The sequence below is a fragment of the Benincasa hispida genome, unplaced genomic scaffold (genome assembly GCF_009727055.1).
Source record: "Benincasa hispida cultivar B227 unplaced genomic scaffold, ASM972705v1 Contig945, whole genome shotgun sequence".
Lineage (NCBI taxonomy): Eukaryota > Viridiplantae > Streptophyta > Magnoliopsida > Cucurbitales > Cucurbitaceae > Benincasa > Benincasa hispida.
Window position 1 is genome coordinate 46,661 of NW_024065278.1, and position 15,976 is coordinate 62,636.

Genomic DNA, 15,976 nt, shown 5'->3' on the forward strand with positions numbered 1-15,976 from the left:
AGTTCAAGATTTAAATTGATACAAATCAATAGTTTATGATTTAAATTGATACAACCTCCAAAGTTCAGATGTATAAATTGATATTTGTACTAAATTTTTTCAACTTTCAGTTTCAATTTTATTATGTTTAACGTTTTCAAAATTGGTGAACTTATTGGACACAGAATTGAAAGTTTAATATCCGCATAAGATACAAACATTAATTTTATGTCTAATACATTTGTTAATTTTTTTTTTAATATTAAAAATGTTATGAAATTGTCAAAGAGAGCATAACTCAGTTTTTTAAAACATTAAATGAAAAGTTCAAATACCTATTTAACATTTTTAAAGTATAAGAATTTGGATGTCTTTTGTTTGGACTTGGTTTCTTGTATTGTTCTTGGCTTGTGGGTTTTGCTTGTATCTTTTTTCCTCGGGATGGATTTTGTTCTTTTCTGTTTCTCTAGTTTGTGTGTCAGTCTTCTGGTTATGTAGATTACTTTGTTGGCTTATCCCTTTTGAGCTCTATTTTTGTCGGTGCTTTATTTGCTGTGGTGCCTTGATCGCGGACTGTGAGATCCTCTTTGTTGTTGTATAATAATATTACCTATTAAAAAAAATTGTTAGACACAAAGAGAATTAGAACTTATTATATATTTTTAGTTCACAAAGACTAGTAAGACACAATGTCACAATCATTAAAGTTTAGGATTAAATCAATATTTTACTTTATACAAGATACCTCGATACATGAGGTGTATATTAAGTTTTAATTATACCCTTGAACATTGAGATATGTTTCAATTATATACTTTTACTATTTAAAAGTTTAGTTTTCATTTTAACTCTTAGTCAATGAAACTATTTCAACGAAACAATTACATTAATGTCTTTTTTTAGGCTCATTACATCAATTGTTCTACTTAAAATGGAGATAAAAATATGACAAATATCAAAGAGGAGAAAGGACTACCTTCATTAATCTTCTATTTTTTCTTGGAAATATCAACAATATGAAGTACTTCCCATTTACTTCACTAATTACCTCAGTCTTTCTCCCATTAATTTACTATTCTCATAGATACTTTTTTCTCCTTGGACTTTTTTATTATTTAATTTTTCATTGTCAAAGAAGTTGATTTTACCTACTTTTTCACACTATTTTTTTACTTCATTTTAATGAAATAACTAATGAAATGATTTAAGTGTAATTGAAGTTTTACCATTTATACCACGCATACCACTAGTCATCACCATGTCACTTTTTCGTCTTCATTTTTAATGGAAAAAGTTGACGTAGGTTATTTTGAAGCATTAATTTAAAGTGTAAGGGTAAAAATGAAAGCTTTTGAAAGTTCATGAGTATTTTTTAAGTTTATCCTAGAATTAAGAGGTATTTGGAATACTTTTTTCTTAAATACATGTGAACATTCAAAAGTTTTAAAAATACCTTTAAACTTTAAAAAAAAGTTAAATAATATTATCCTTACCGTTAATTTTAAATGGAAACCATCAATCTTTTGTTTAAAAGATATCACTAAACTTTCAAAAGTTTCAAAAATGTCTTTAGACTTTTTTAAAAAAAAAAGTTAGAAAATATCCTTAATGTTAGTATTTGAACAGAAACCGTTAATACTCTCTTACTTCTCTATTTTTCCTTTTTTTCCCTATCTTATTCAATACTCTCTTACTCCCCTTTTTGTTAACTGACATTTGTTTATCTAAAAAAAAAAAAAAACCTTCTACTTCAGTTAAGGTATATAGACTATTAACAAGAAAAAAGACAATAACTTTACTTATTTGGAGCATAGACATAAAAGAAAAATTTTATGTGAAAAGCACTTAACACTTAAGGAAACATTTACTCGACTCTTTTCCTGTCTCTCAGTCGTCAAAAGGAAAGCTTGCTAGCTTTGGGAGGGTGTGTGGGAGTCAGATGCGCTACTCAAGATTAAGATTACTACGACTGATATTCTTTCAAAGAAGGTGATTGCTACTATCATTTCTTTTTCTTTTTGCAAGAATCATTTGGAAACCACGTGTCACCTAATATGGGAGTGTAAAGTTTTTAAAAAGATTTGGAATATTTTCTTCCCCATTGATGTTAGTGAGTTTACCTTGGGCAGTGGTTCTTAGTTTTCTTATGATTATTGAGAGTGTTTGAAGGAGGTAAATCCCAAAGAGCATATGGGAAAAATCCTTGCAAAAAGAACGTATGAGCTTACCCTGAAAGTCCTCTTGGAGAGACTTTCCTTTTTTCCCCTCTTACCTCGTTGGGTGGAAAGCAGTTGGAAAGCTCCTGAGGAGGGCCATTGGAAGCTCAACATTGATGCAATGTGGCCAGAGTCACTTTGCAAGGTTCTGGAAGCAAAAGTTGTGGTAGATGGTCGGATTGAGATTGATAAGCAATGACATGGACACAATCCTCACGTGGAAGTTGAGTATAATTCTTTAGAGGTGGTAAGATTATTGAATCTTCAGAACTTTGATTTGTCTGAAGTTGACCTTTTTGTTAAAGAGGCTCTTAATCTCGTTAATTCTATTAATATCTTTCATTTTTGTAAGGTCCCTAGAGAGGAGGACAAAGTTACTCATAAATTAGCTTCCTTGGCACTCTCTTCTGGGTCCTTTTAGATCTGGAAAGACGTCTTTCTAGCTTTTGTTCTTCTGATGGCCTTCGTTTGGTTGTGCGTGATTCACAACAAGAAAATTCACTTTTAGTGGTGAACAAAATGTGTTGTTGAAAGGAAAAAAAAATGCCGCTAAAATGATTAGCAACGTGTAAAGACGCGTCGCTGTGAATGTCACCATAGCAGCATAGTCAAAATTTTCAGTGATGTGTTGACTAAGCGCTACTAAGGCCTAATTTTTACGGACGCTCATGCGTTACTAAAAGTGTACTTTTAGCAACATACAAGATGTCACTATTTGTTTTTTATAGCGACATTGCAAGTTAGTCTGTACAAGTCATTTTTTAGCGACATGAAAGCTTGTTGTTAAAAATATGGAATTTAGGACATTGCAAGCATCTTTTGCGACATGCGCAAGTGTCGGTAAAATTTATATTATATGTCACTATAAATTTCAAACTACTTTTTTTTTTTTAATTAGGACTTACAATTTATTGATGTTCTATAAAGCATTTTTTCATTAATTAATTTATTAAAAAAATGACCTCCAATTTAATATGTAAACCCGTTATAAAATTTAGAATATAAACACTCCGAACAATATCAACACCTATCACATATTTGTATATTTAAAAATTTAAACAATAGTAAATATACATTTTTCATTTTACATAGTACCAACCTATGTTATAATTGTCAAATTACTTCAAGTAAACTATGTATAAAATTAGTAGCAACACTATTAGAAGTTTAATTTAATTTACATCACAAAAATTCCAATACATATGCCAAATGACATCAAGTTATGTCGATCTAAGTTATAATTATCAAATTACATCAAGGATAATTAGTAATACCAACCCAAATTCTTTGAATCTCCATCTAATTCGAATCCATGAAATCTTGTATTGAAGGATCAAAGTTTGTAACAGTTTCTTTGCCATTACACTTGATTGAAATTTTATCATAAGGACTAAAACAAAAACCACAATAAAATTAGAGCCTTACCGAACAGTATCAAATCTATCTGTTGGGAGTTCATCAATGGAAAAAAATAATGGGAATTTAAAGAATTTGATTCATGCCCAGATAAACTTATTTGCCACTGTCCTGTGACGAACGAGAGGTAGACTTGGGTGAAAGAGGTGATAAACCTCAATATGTTGGGAGTAGAAGTGAGGAGGAAATACACACAACTATATGGCAAAACATGTTCTACATTCAAATTCAACAAAACTCATTAACATGAAAACAAAGCTCATTGTCAAGAGAAGCCAAGAACACTTTATCAACACAATTCATTATGGAATTTAGTAGCACAAAGGTATAAAAATGAAGAGTAAAGGCATCACACTTTCAAACAAGTAACTCTATCAAACCACTTTAGGAAAATGTATAAACATAAATAAAAATACTTAGAAATTTATAGACACGAACAACTTCATGGAAATCATAAACAAAAGATGCTTGAAATTTCATAACAAAAGACATTGATCCAAATGAAATTTTATATCGTACCCAAGATAAATAATTGGTCAAGAGCAGCAAGTCTCACTTCTGCACTAGACATGAGCCCAAAAGTCACAACAAAAAAACCACTTTTAGTGGAGCCCAGAAAGCTGTTAGAAAAAAATGTGGAGGACAAATATGAAAAATGAGAGATATATCTTTTCCATTCAACTAAGCATGCCTTTATATAGGCTTACAAACATAACCATAGAAATGCTAATGGTTTAAAGCTATAAATGTCATCAAATGCTCATAACTCACATAACTCCTATAACTCAAAAATCACTATTGGTTACAAAAAACTAAAAGTCACAAAACCCAAAAGTCACACTAAATGCCACAAATAAAGTTTAATAATGACAAACTTTTCAACACCCCCCTTAAACTTGATTTGTTATACCAAGTAAACTTCTCATTTTGATAAAAGTCTCCAACTTGAGGGGTTTTATGAAAATGTACACCGCTTGGTCTTGTGAGACTTGATATATTTGAATTCCACTTCTTTCTTCGTTACGCAATCCCGAATGTAGTGAAATCGAGTATCAATGTGCTTGCTCCTCCCATGAAATACCGGATTTTTGGCTAAGGCAATGGCCGATTTGTTGTCAACAAAAATCTCCATTGGACCTTCCATTTGAAACTTCAACTCCTTCAATAAGTTTCTTAGCCAAATTGTATGACATACACATGAAGTTGCTGCAACGTACTCTGCCTCGCATGTTGATAATGTGACTATGGGTGCTTTTTTGACATCCATGTGAATGCCGTTTCACCAATAAAAAACACAAACCCTGTAGTGCTCTTTCGATCATCCAAATCACTACTCCAATCATTATCACAATAACCAACAATATCAAAATTGCTAGAAGAGACATAGAAAAGACCATACCCAATCGTCCCTTTGATGTAGTGAAGTATCCTTTTTGCCATTTTGCAATGTATTGCTGTCGGTTCCTCCATAAATCGACTAATAATTTCAAATGAATAAAGAATATCTGGTCTTGTACATGTCAAGTATCTCAAACTTCCAACCAAGCTTTTGAAATATGTAGAATTTACCTTCTCTCCTCCATTTTGCTTGGTGATTTTGACTCCACATTCCATCGGTGTTCCAACTGGATTAACATCATTCATATTGAACTTCTTGATCACTTCTTTAGCATAACCCTCTTGGGATATAAAAATCCCATCTTCACATTTTTTGACCTCGATCCCAAGATAGTAACTCATGAGACCAATGTCCGTCATTTCAAACTCCTTTGCCATCTCTCTTTTGAACTCATCAAACATGCTAGGATTGTTTCCGGTAAATACTAAATCATCAACATATAAACAAATGATTAGTATGCTTTCACCTTGCATTTTGATGTAGAGGGCATGCTCATAAGGACACTTCATATACTTCTTCTCTTGAAAGTACTTGTCAATCTTCGAATTCCATGCTCTTGGTGCTTGCTTTAAACCATAAAGTGTCTTCTTCAATTGAAGCACTTTATCTTCTTCACCCTTCACTTCATAACACAATGGTTGTTCCACATAGACCTCTTCCTCAAGAATTCTGTTCAAGAATGCCGATTTGACATCATTTGATGCATCTTCCAATGATTATGGGCTGCCAAAGAAACAATCAAACGAATAGTTTCAAGGCGAACAATAGGGGCAAATACCTTATCATAATCGATGCCATGTCGTTGGCTATACCCTTTCACCACTAGTCTCGCCTTGTGCCTCTCAACATCACCATTGAATTTTCTCTTTATCTTGTATACCCACTTCACTCCAATCGGTTTGTGCCCTTTTGGAAGCTTGGTGAACTCCCATGTGTCATTTTTCTCTATCGCTCGAATTTCTTCATCCATTGCATCCTTCCATTTCTTGCTTGCAATGGCTTCTTGGAAACTAATAGGCTCACAATCACCAAAAAGACAATAGAGAATTATGTCATTTTGATTTTCATTTACCTCATTAAGTTCCCGTAGATTTCGAGTTCCTCTTGGGCCAATTTCGTTCTCCGAATCACTGGATGAACCTTCAGATGATGATCGATCGGTCGAATGAAGTGGCACTAAAATGAGCAAACCTTAACACATTTCATCCCTGGTTGGCTCATTTTCATTGTCTTCTTCAAAATATGGAAGGAAATCATACTCTTCCTCTTGTATATTCCAATCCCAAGAGGCTTCCTCATAAAAAAACAACATCACGACTAATCATTACTTTCCTATTCAAAGGATTGTAAAGACGATAACTCTTTGAACTTGCATCATAGCCGATGAGGATGAGTTTCTCGCTTTGATCATCGAGCTTGGTCCATTTTTCTTCCGACACATGAGCATACGCAATACTCCAAACATCTTGAAGTGACCAGTCCTAGGCTTTCTTCCATTCCATGCTTCTTGAGGCACCTTATCAAGCACACTTTTAGTTGGTGTTCGATTTGTCAAATAAACCGCACAAGCTACAGCCTCTGCCCAAAATTCCCTCGGCATCTTCTTTTTCTTTAGCATGCTTCTTGCCATGTTCAAGATTGTCTGATTCTTCCTCTCCACCACGCCATTTTGTTGTGGTGTCTTTGGAACTGTTAACGGACGTCGGATGCCTTTTTCATCACAAAATTGTTTGAACTCATTTGATGTGAAATCACCACCTCGATCGATTCTTATGGCCTTGATTGTAAGGTTGCTTTCATTCTCCACACGTGTCTTAAATCTCTTGAATATTTCAAATACTTCTGATTTTTCCTTCAAAAAGTACACCCATTTTTTTCTAGAAAAATCATCAATAAAGAAAAGGAAATATTTACTTTTACCATGAGACTCGGTTTGATCATTCCACACACATCGACATGGATGAGTTCTAAAGGCTTCTTTGCTTTTGTCATAGACTCCTTCAGAAAACTACTTCGATGATGTTTGCCAAGCAAACACCTTTCACACACTTGGTTTGGCTTGTGAGTGTGTGGTAAACCTCACACCATCTTCTTCTTCGACAAATATTCTAGACTTCCAAAATTGAGGTGCCAGAACCATAGATGCCATAGCCAAGAGAGATCTTCATAACACGTCTTCAAGCATTTTGGAATATCATTATATATATTCAAAGGAAACATTCAGTTTTTGGTCATGTAGACTTTAGCAATAAGTCTCTCATGATTATCCCTCAAATACAAACAATTGTTTTTCATTTGAACTTCAAAACCTTTCTCTAACAATTGTCTTACACTCAATATATTATTTTTTATATTGGGAATGTAATAAACATTTGTGATATATTGATTTTCTACATTTTTTAACCGAATGAGAATTTTACCTATTCCTTTGATGGCAGCCAAAGAATTGTCTCCAAAGACAATATTACCTTTCTCCATCTCGTTCAACTCCACAAACATCTCGCGTTTTCCACACATGTGATTCGAGGCTTCTGTGTCAAGATACCACATACTATCTTGACTCTCTTCTTCTCCCTTTGAAACCATAAATAAGGTTCCATTCTCCTCTGCATAATTGATTGCCCTTGATGGGCTTTTGATGTGCTAGCGGTTGATCGATCCTGATGCTTTCGATCAATCGACTCTGTTTGAGATGAGTAACACTCATCCACATAATGTCCATATTTGTTACAATTATAAAATTTTACCTGAGATTTATCTCTTCTGGACCTTCCATTACGTCTTCCATGACCTCGACCTCCTCTTCCTCTTGAGGATTTAGACGAGTTTTGAGAAACATCGATGTTGGCTTCACCTCTTCCATTATGGCCTCGACCACCACGACCTCTTCCACGTCCACGACTATTCTCCTCCTTAATTTTGAGTTGGAGAAGTTGTTTAATGGTCTCTGTTTGCTCCATCCTCCTTTTCTTTTTCTCCTCATAGGCTTGTAACGTGCCTATAAATTGTTCAATTGTCATGTTCTCGAGATCCTGTGTCTCCTCGATCGTCGTGGCAATAATCTCGAACTTTGTATTTAGGCTTCGTAGAACCTTCTCCATGACACGAACATCAGTGATTTCTTCACCATTTCGTCTCAATTGGTTGACGACAGCCATTACTTTTGTGTGATATTCCACTATCACCTCCATCTCCTTCATTTGTAAAGATTCAAACTCACCACGTAAGGTTTGCAACCGTACCTTTTTCACACGATCGGCTCCTCTATGAGTCGATTGGAGCTTGTCCCATGCCGCCTTTGATGTCTTCGCATTGGCGATGGTCTCAATCGTATCTTCGTCCACCAATTGATACAAGATATAAAGGGCCTTCTTGTCCTTCTTTCTTGTCTCCTTTAACGCATCTCTTTGTGCTTGATCGGCTCCAGCTTCTGTCTCTTGGAAACTGTTCTCCACGATCTCCCACACGTCTTGTACTCCTAGTAACGCTTTTATCTTGATGCTCCAATTGTCATAATTGAGCTTGGTAAGCATTGGTAGTTGAAGTGAATCTATCCCACCGTTGGCCATTTTTCTCTCAATATTTTCTACTAGCTTTGATACCACTATGTTAGAAAAAACGTGGAGGACAAATATGAAAAATGAGAGTATATCTTTTCCATTCAACTAAGCATGCCTTTATATAGGCTTACAAATATAACCATAGGAACGTCAATGATTTAAAGCTTAAATGTCATCAAATGCTCATAACTCACATAAATCCTATAACTAAAAAATCATTATCGGTTATAAAAAATTAAAAGTCACAAAACCCAAAAGTCACACTAAATGCCACAAATAAGGTTTAATAATGACAAACTTTTCAACAAAAGCACGGTAATGGAAAAGACTTGTGACCTCAAGAATGATGAGATATGACAAAGATATATTAACTTTAAGAAAACATATAAACAGTAAGATTTATTCAATACAAGTAAAATCATTAAATATTCTAGCATGCTATGAGTTGCTTTTATATATAATATATTATATATATATATAATAATTATATATATTCGAGTAAAGAACAACAATAAAAAAGAAGAACACAAACCTCAAACTTGTAGGAAGAAAAACTCGAAGGAGAACCTCCAATACTCGAATCTACAGTGTTGGCATCCTCATTTATAGGTTCATCCATTCCACAAATCCATTTTTATTACCATTACTATTGAAAGATACAATCCCATCAATAAGTAGCTACACTAGAAACAGTCTCAAAAAAGAGAGGGGGAGGGTAAGATGGTGATGAAAAAAAAAAAAAAAAACTAAAATCCTTATTTCTCAAAGTCTTCACCATCTGACTTGAGAGAGTGGAGACTAACTTTAAGGCCTTCTTCTTGACTTTAATGTGGTGCAAATCCAGCTTCAGAACAACCTTCTGCAAGAGAGAAGAAAGGGTAATTTAGAGTGCATTCCTAATAACAATTTTCAGCAAAGTTGTTTTTAACATGTTGCTAAAAATTGTCTTTCACCAACGAAATTTGCTTGCATCACTAAAAAAATTGTCACTGAAAATGAATTTTCTTGCGGTGGTTGTTTCGATTATTATTCATTTTGACTTAAAAAACGACCATAGTAAAATAACCTCAAAATATAATTTAGGGAAAAATATTCTTATGGTCCTTGACTTTTCAGGAATGTGTGTGTTTGGTCCTTAATGTTTTAAATTGGTCATGACAGTCATTGAGTTTTCAAAAATAGATGTAAAAGGTCCATCAACTAATAAATCAATTAAATTTAAACATAAAATTGACTAGATGATGATATGGAAAGATAACTTGAAAAAGAAGAAAAGTGTTGTGTTTAATTAATAAATCAACGCTAATATATATTAATTTAGCATTCATGTAACATGTAACATGTAGTTAGTATTATATGAAAATTATACCATGGATAATTAATTTAAGCACAATTAGCCTTAAGAAAATAGAAACTCAAACTTCATTGAAGTCCCACGAAATTGAAAATTCAAAGTCTATTATTCTAAACCAAATTTGGAGATTGGAATAGGAAAGCTTTCCCATCCGACCTTGTTTATGCTAGTTGATAAATATTTTTACTACCATAATCATACCATATAAATTTATTATGTCTCAGTTTTAAAATTCATAAACTAAAATATATAATTAAAAATGTTAAATTATAATAAGAGAACTTAAAACTTTAGAGATTAAATTGAACAAGTAACATATATAACCATATTACAATAAAAGAATATAATATAAGTATATATCTGTCAACATGAATGTAGATTAATTGATATATTAAAATTGTATTCTCGATCACACTGTCAAAGTTGAGTCGGTAGAAACCGAACAAAATTATTCTTAATTTTTCTTAAAGGAAAATTTATTCCTCATTAACCATACCTACGTATATGTATAATCGTGATCATTTCTTCTTAGGAGCAATCTTGGATTTAATCTCTCCCACCTCATCGGCCCCAATCTGAAAAGTCCTAGCGAGGACACCGTCGTCAACCGGGGGGGAGGAGGAAAACAAGGCGGCGGCAACCGACAGAGTTCCGGGCAGCTGGCTGTTGAAGGCGGCGATAACAGAAGCAGGTTTATCCTTCTTGTTTTGTTGGAAATGGAGTAGGCCCTTGGGGAAGACAAAGATTTCGCCTTTTTTTATGGTTTTGGAAATCAGTTTGTTGGCGGTGGTTATGAATCCGACGTCGAGTTCACCGTCGAGGACGAAGACGATCTCGGTGGCGCGTGGGTGGATGTGCGGTGGGTTCAGGCCACCGTCAGGCGAGTAGTCAATTCGAGCGAAGGAAATGCCGAGGGTGTTGAGGCCGGGGATTTTGTCGACATTGGCCAGCGTGACCGCAGATCCGACGGAGTTGTTGATGGCGGCAGGCTTTGCTAGTCCAGCGAAGAAGAAGTCTGAGGCTGTTATGTTGGTATCCTCCTTGCATGGGAATCCATTCACTTTTATCCCTGTTACCATTGGAAATTTGAAAGTATATAATGAATAACTATCATTCTGCTTATTTCCATTAAAAAAATTATCGTTATTATTATTATTATTTTTCAAAATCTGATACTAGTAATCCTTTAACAATTTGGTTGAGTTAATTTCAATGTCGTGTCATTTAGTTCTTATATTTTAAGAACATTATTCAAGTTATTTTGTCGAATGTTCGGTAGATTATAGTTGGCAACTTTATTTGTTCAGTTACCATAGTTGGTAGTAAATGTTTTATGTCAGTTGAACTATACTATTAGCGGTTATCGACTTCTTTAGTTTAGATTATGTTTGATAATCATTTGGATTTCGTTTGGAAACTATATATATTTTTTTAATTTATACTTTAAAAATTAAACATATGAATATTATTTCCACCTCTAAATTTCTTTTTAGTTTTCAAAAGGTTGTTTTTGTTTTTAGAATTTGGTTAAGAATTCAACCCATGTTCTTAAGAAAGATGTAAATCATGGTAAGAAATGTGAATGAAATAGACTTAATTTTAAAAAATAAAAACAAAAAATTAAATAGTTACCAAATGTGATTCAATTTTTGATTTTTTAAAAATTAAGTTCACAAATACTATTTCTACTCGTAAATTTATATGTTATATTATCTATTTACTATTAATATTTTTACGCAAACCAGTCAAATTTTGAAAAAAAAAAAGTTAAAAACTTTTTTTTGAACTAAAAACAAAATTGACTTAAGCTACATCAACGACAATACTAACATTGCCTTAAGTTATAATAAATGCATACACATATGTTCATTAATTATGATCACTTGCATATATACCTTTGGAAGTTTCAGCGACACATAAGTCTTGAAGTGCGTCGGGCTCGGAAGCGTGGAAACCGGGAATTGTTGTAGCTGCAATAAACAAGACTAAGAACACAAGAACTTTTGATGCATCCATTATTTGCTAGATTATTATATGACAAAAAGAATATCAAATGCAGAGAGGGATATATGTTATTTGATGTTCAAAGGGGGGGATTTATGGTGAAAGGAAGAGGTAGAAACTATAGTATATTTATAATATGGTTGAAATAATAATATAAAATATTTAATGTCACACCCACTTTAGCTTGCATGGTATGGTAAAGCAAAAAGTAGATTTAAAAGAGGCTTAGCCTTAAATTCAAAGCAATTAGGAATTGAAACAAAAAACAAAAACCATATATTAAGTAAATGTGGTTAATTAGTTTAAATCAAACAAAAAGTTGGGCTAATGCCTAGTGAGAATTTACCATTTGGCCAAATGGTCTTTTTGAATGTGATCTACCAACGGTAAAATTGACCTTTTTTTTTTTTTTTTTTTTTTTTTTTGGTAACTTTATGAATTGTGAAAGCAAAGGCTGTGAAATTGGGGGTTGGTTTTGATCTGTGGTTGGCTGAGGAGTTCTTGTTGTGCTGTTGGATGGGAGGTTGAAATGACAATGTCTCTTACTTACAAATTGAGAACTACCTTTAGGAAATATAATAATAATATGTTAATTTATTTTTAAGATTAATCCACGATCATAATATCGTAGATGAGACATCAATTACCATTTTTGGAGGTAATTATTTTTATTCTCCATCTCATGATTATTGAACTAAATTCATGCATGGGTATGTTTTTTAAAGATAAAATAAACTATTTTGTACTTTGATTGATAAGATAATTAAAGAAATGTGTTGGAAATAAAACTCAAAAAAGATAAAAAAAAAAATTGTGAAGTAAACCAAAAGATTAATAATTACCCAGCAGTAAAATAATGAAAAAAAAAAAAGATGAGAACATTTTGTAATTATGGATTGAGGTACACAAATAAGCATTATTCATAGAGAAGATGTGTCTCACTCCATCGAGTTATTTGACAATAACTTTGTGTGAGAAAATAAAAAACCGACCAACTGACCTTAATTCGGTTGGTTTCAGTTGGTCGGATTAGTTTTCGTTGTCTTTATGCACACCCCTAATGTGCGTCATGTTTAAGATCATGTGATGTATATTCACTACTACAAAATCTACATTATTTGACACTTATAGTTTTTAATTACTTGATGTTTCTGTGGAAAAAAAGTCAAGTAATATGATTTTGGACAAAAAAATGTCAAGTAAAAGGGTTAAAAAAGCGAAGATTGACGGAATATTTCGGATATTTTCACGCGAACCGTTACTTGACACGAAGGTCTTACTTGACATTTTTTTCATGTCAAGTAAAAGGGTTAAAAAAGCGGAGATTGACAGAATATTTCGAAAATTTTCACGCCAACCTTTACTTGACATGATTTTCGTGTCAAGTAATATAAGGTCTTACTTGACACGGTTCACGTGTCAAGTATAAGAAGCTCTTACTTGACATTTTTTTCATGTCAAGTAAAAGGGTTAAAAAAGCGGAGATTGACAGAATATTTCGGATATTTGATAAGCCTCCAATTTGGTAGGTGATCGTATAGAAACTGGTAAGCGATCATGTAATGTTTTATAAGCGATTGTGTAGTTCCGGGGAAGCGATCGCAGGGTGTTTGTGGGCTATCATCTATTGTTACTCGACGATTGTGTAGCAGAGCTAAGCGATCGTATAGCAGAGCTCAACGATTGTGTAGCATTTGGTAAGCGATCGTATAGCATTTGTTAGGCAATCATATAGAAATTGGTAAGCGATCGTGTAGTTTCGGGTAAGCGATTGTGGGGTTTCGTGGGCAATCATCTAGTATTACTCAGCGATCGTGTAGCCGAGCTTAGTGATCATGTAGCATTTGATGGCGATCGTATAGCATTGGGTAGGCGATTGTATAACATCTTGTTACTCAGCGATTATGTAAATAGAGCTAAGCGATCGTGTAGCCGAGCTTAGCGATTGTATAGCATTTGGTAGGCGATCGTCTAGTGTTACTCAGTGATCGTGTAACAGAGCTAAGCGATCGTGTAGCCGAGCTCAGCGATCGTGTAGCATTTGGTAGGCGATCATATAGCATTGGGTAGGTGATCGTATAACATTTTGTTACTCAACAATCGTGTAGCAGAGCTAAACGATCGTGTTAGTCGAGCTCAGCGATTGTGTAACATTTGGTAGGCAATCGTCTAGTGTTACTCAACGATCGTGTAGCAGAGCTAAACGATCATGTAGAGACTTTATTTTTTACTCAGCGATCGTGTTAGAGACTTTATTTTTCATTTTTCCTCTCAAATTAAAAACTCTTTCTCTCCTCATTTACTTTACTCAGCGATCGTGTAGAGAGACTTTATTTTTTGTTTCCCTCCCTCTCCTATTTTCATTTTCCTCTCAAATTTGGTTTCCCTCCTACAAAAAATTATCAAATAAAATGATATTTTCTCTCATTTTCATTCCTCTCTCAAATTAAAAACTCTTTTCTCTCCTCCTTCACCATCTCACTCACGACCTTCCCCTTCCCCCCAATTTTTTTTTCTTCTTCTGTGCGCCCGAAAGCCCTAGCCGTCGTCAGCCTTCATTCTCCCTTCACCTTCGTTCTCGTTGCTGTTATTGATTTTTTCATTTTCGTCTCTGCTCAACGCGTCAGCCGGCCAGCTGTGCACGCCGTTCGCGAGTCTTCAACCCCGCCCAGATTTATAGCCAAATGCCCCCCAACTGCTTCCGTCGCTATCAGCTCGCGCCCAGATATGTAGCTGAACGCTTTTGTCGCTTAGGCCCCACCCAAATCTATAGCCGAACGCCCCAACCGCTTTCATTGCTTTAGTCAAGTTGGTCCAGCCAAAATCCATTTGTCGTCGTCGAGGTTGTCCATGTCTTCGTTGAGGTCTAGCTTTGTAATAGATCTGTTCAAGTGTGGGTTTACTCTATCTCGTCAGATCTAATTTTTATCTCGCTGGAATCTTGTATTTTTTTGATAAAGTTTTGGTAAGTTTGGTGAGTTTTGATTACTTTAATGGATTTTCTTGGAAATTTTTTGACACACCCAAAGTTTTTTTTACCCAAATTGATTGATGCTCTTTGTGATTTGCTTTAGAATCAAGATTCGGAGAACATTAATGTGTTGTCCAATAAGTTGATATTGATTTCGGTAAGTATATGAGGTATATCTTGTTTGCTGTTGGATATTTGGGTTTATTCCATTGTTGCCCACAATATTTTGGTTGGTGTTGGTGGTTTTACTTGAAAATTTTTGAAACACTCAATAAGTTTTGACATTAACTTAGTAATACCTGTCACTTTTTGGTGTTTAGATTGAAGTGTTGGAAGGAATTGAAGGAAATCAGAAGCAAGATTTCCATGAGCAGCAGAACAAGACTATTCCAAATTACAATCATGAATCAAAATGGCATTTACAATCGACTTTAAACAAGCAGTTATGCAAATAATACAGAAATTACAGCATGATAATCTCAAATGTACAGAGGGAAAAACTGTACGAACAAATGCAGATGCGTCTCCATGCTCCAATGTGCACGGATCGCTCGAACAACAGCGACCACAAACACTCGATCTATATGACCGCAACATCCATGAACACAAGTACAAACACTTTGCACTCGTCCTCATGATCTCCTCGGCACGAACTCTTCAGCAAACACGAATGGCTCCACAACACCACGAATGGCCTCTAGAAAACCTCGACGTGTGCGAGCTGAGTTTGACAACACCAAACAAGGAGACCTTGATATTCTCGGTGTGAGAAAATCCAGAGGGTGGCTCTGTTTGGACTTTGATATAAGGCAGGCGAACGGAGGAAACAACGATCGCGTACAAAATTGGTGATAACTTGTAGAAATACAAGTTATTTATATCATTTTATTTAGGATTATTGCGGCAAAAAGAAGGAAAAAGTTGCATCGACCGTATAGAAATTGGCTTAGAAACGTGAAAATTGTAAAGTGTTGTAAGCATGCCCGCTAACCCCTTGCGATGGCAAAAGGGAATGTCCAAGTCTTTGTTTTGTAGGAAACAGATCACCGGCAATGCGACAATTGATCTCTCTCTTTT

The 15,976-nt window shown here is 34.4% G+C and overlaps 2 protein-coding genes across 3 annotated transcripts; both read right to left on the reverse strand.

Annotated features, from left to right (window-relative positions):
- Positions 1–7,493: 7,493 nt before the first annotated feature.
- On the reverse strand, positions 7,494–8,579 carry LOC120070118. Its single transcript, XM_039021973.1, has one exon. It carries the CDS (start codon positions 8,577–8,579, stop codon positions 7,494–7,496), a length of 1,086 nt encoding a protein of 361 aa, XP_038877901.1.
- A 627-nt stretch (positions 8,580–9,206) lies between these two features.
- LOC120070119 (germin-like protein subfamily 2 member 4) lies at positions 9,207–12,019 on the reverse strand. 2 transcript variants are annotated; one of them, XM_039021976.1, is made up of 3 exons: positions 11,820–12,019; positions 10,421–10,993; positions 9,207–9,429 (listed from the first exon to the last, which is right to left on the reverse strand). In XM_039021976.1, exons 1-2 carry the CDS (start codon positions 11,938–11,940, stop codon positions 10,443–10,445), a joined length of 672 nt encoding a protein of 223 aa, XP_038877904.1. In that variant the 5' UTR covers positions 11,941–12,019; the 3' UTR covers positions 9,207–9,429; positions 10,421–10,442. The 2 variants fall into 2 exon arrangements, with proteins under 2 accessions (XP_038877904.1, XP_038877903.1); XM_039021975.1 differs by lacking the exon at positions 9,207–9,429 and having other exon boundaries at positions 10,282–10,993.
- Positions 12,020–15,976: the final 3,957 nt, after the last annotated feature.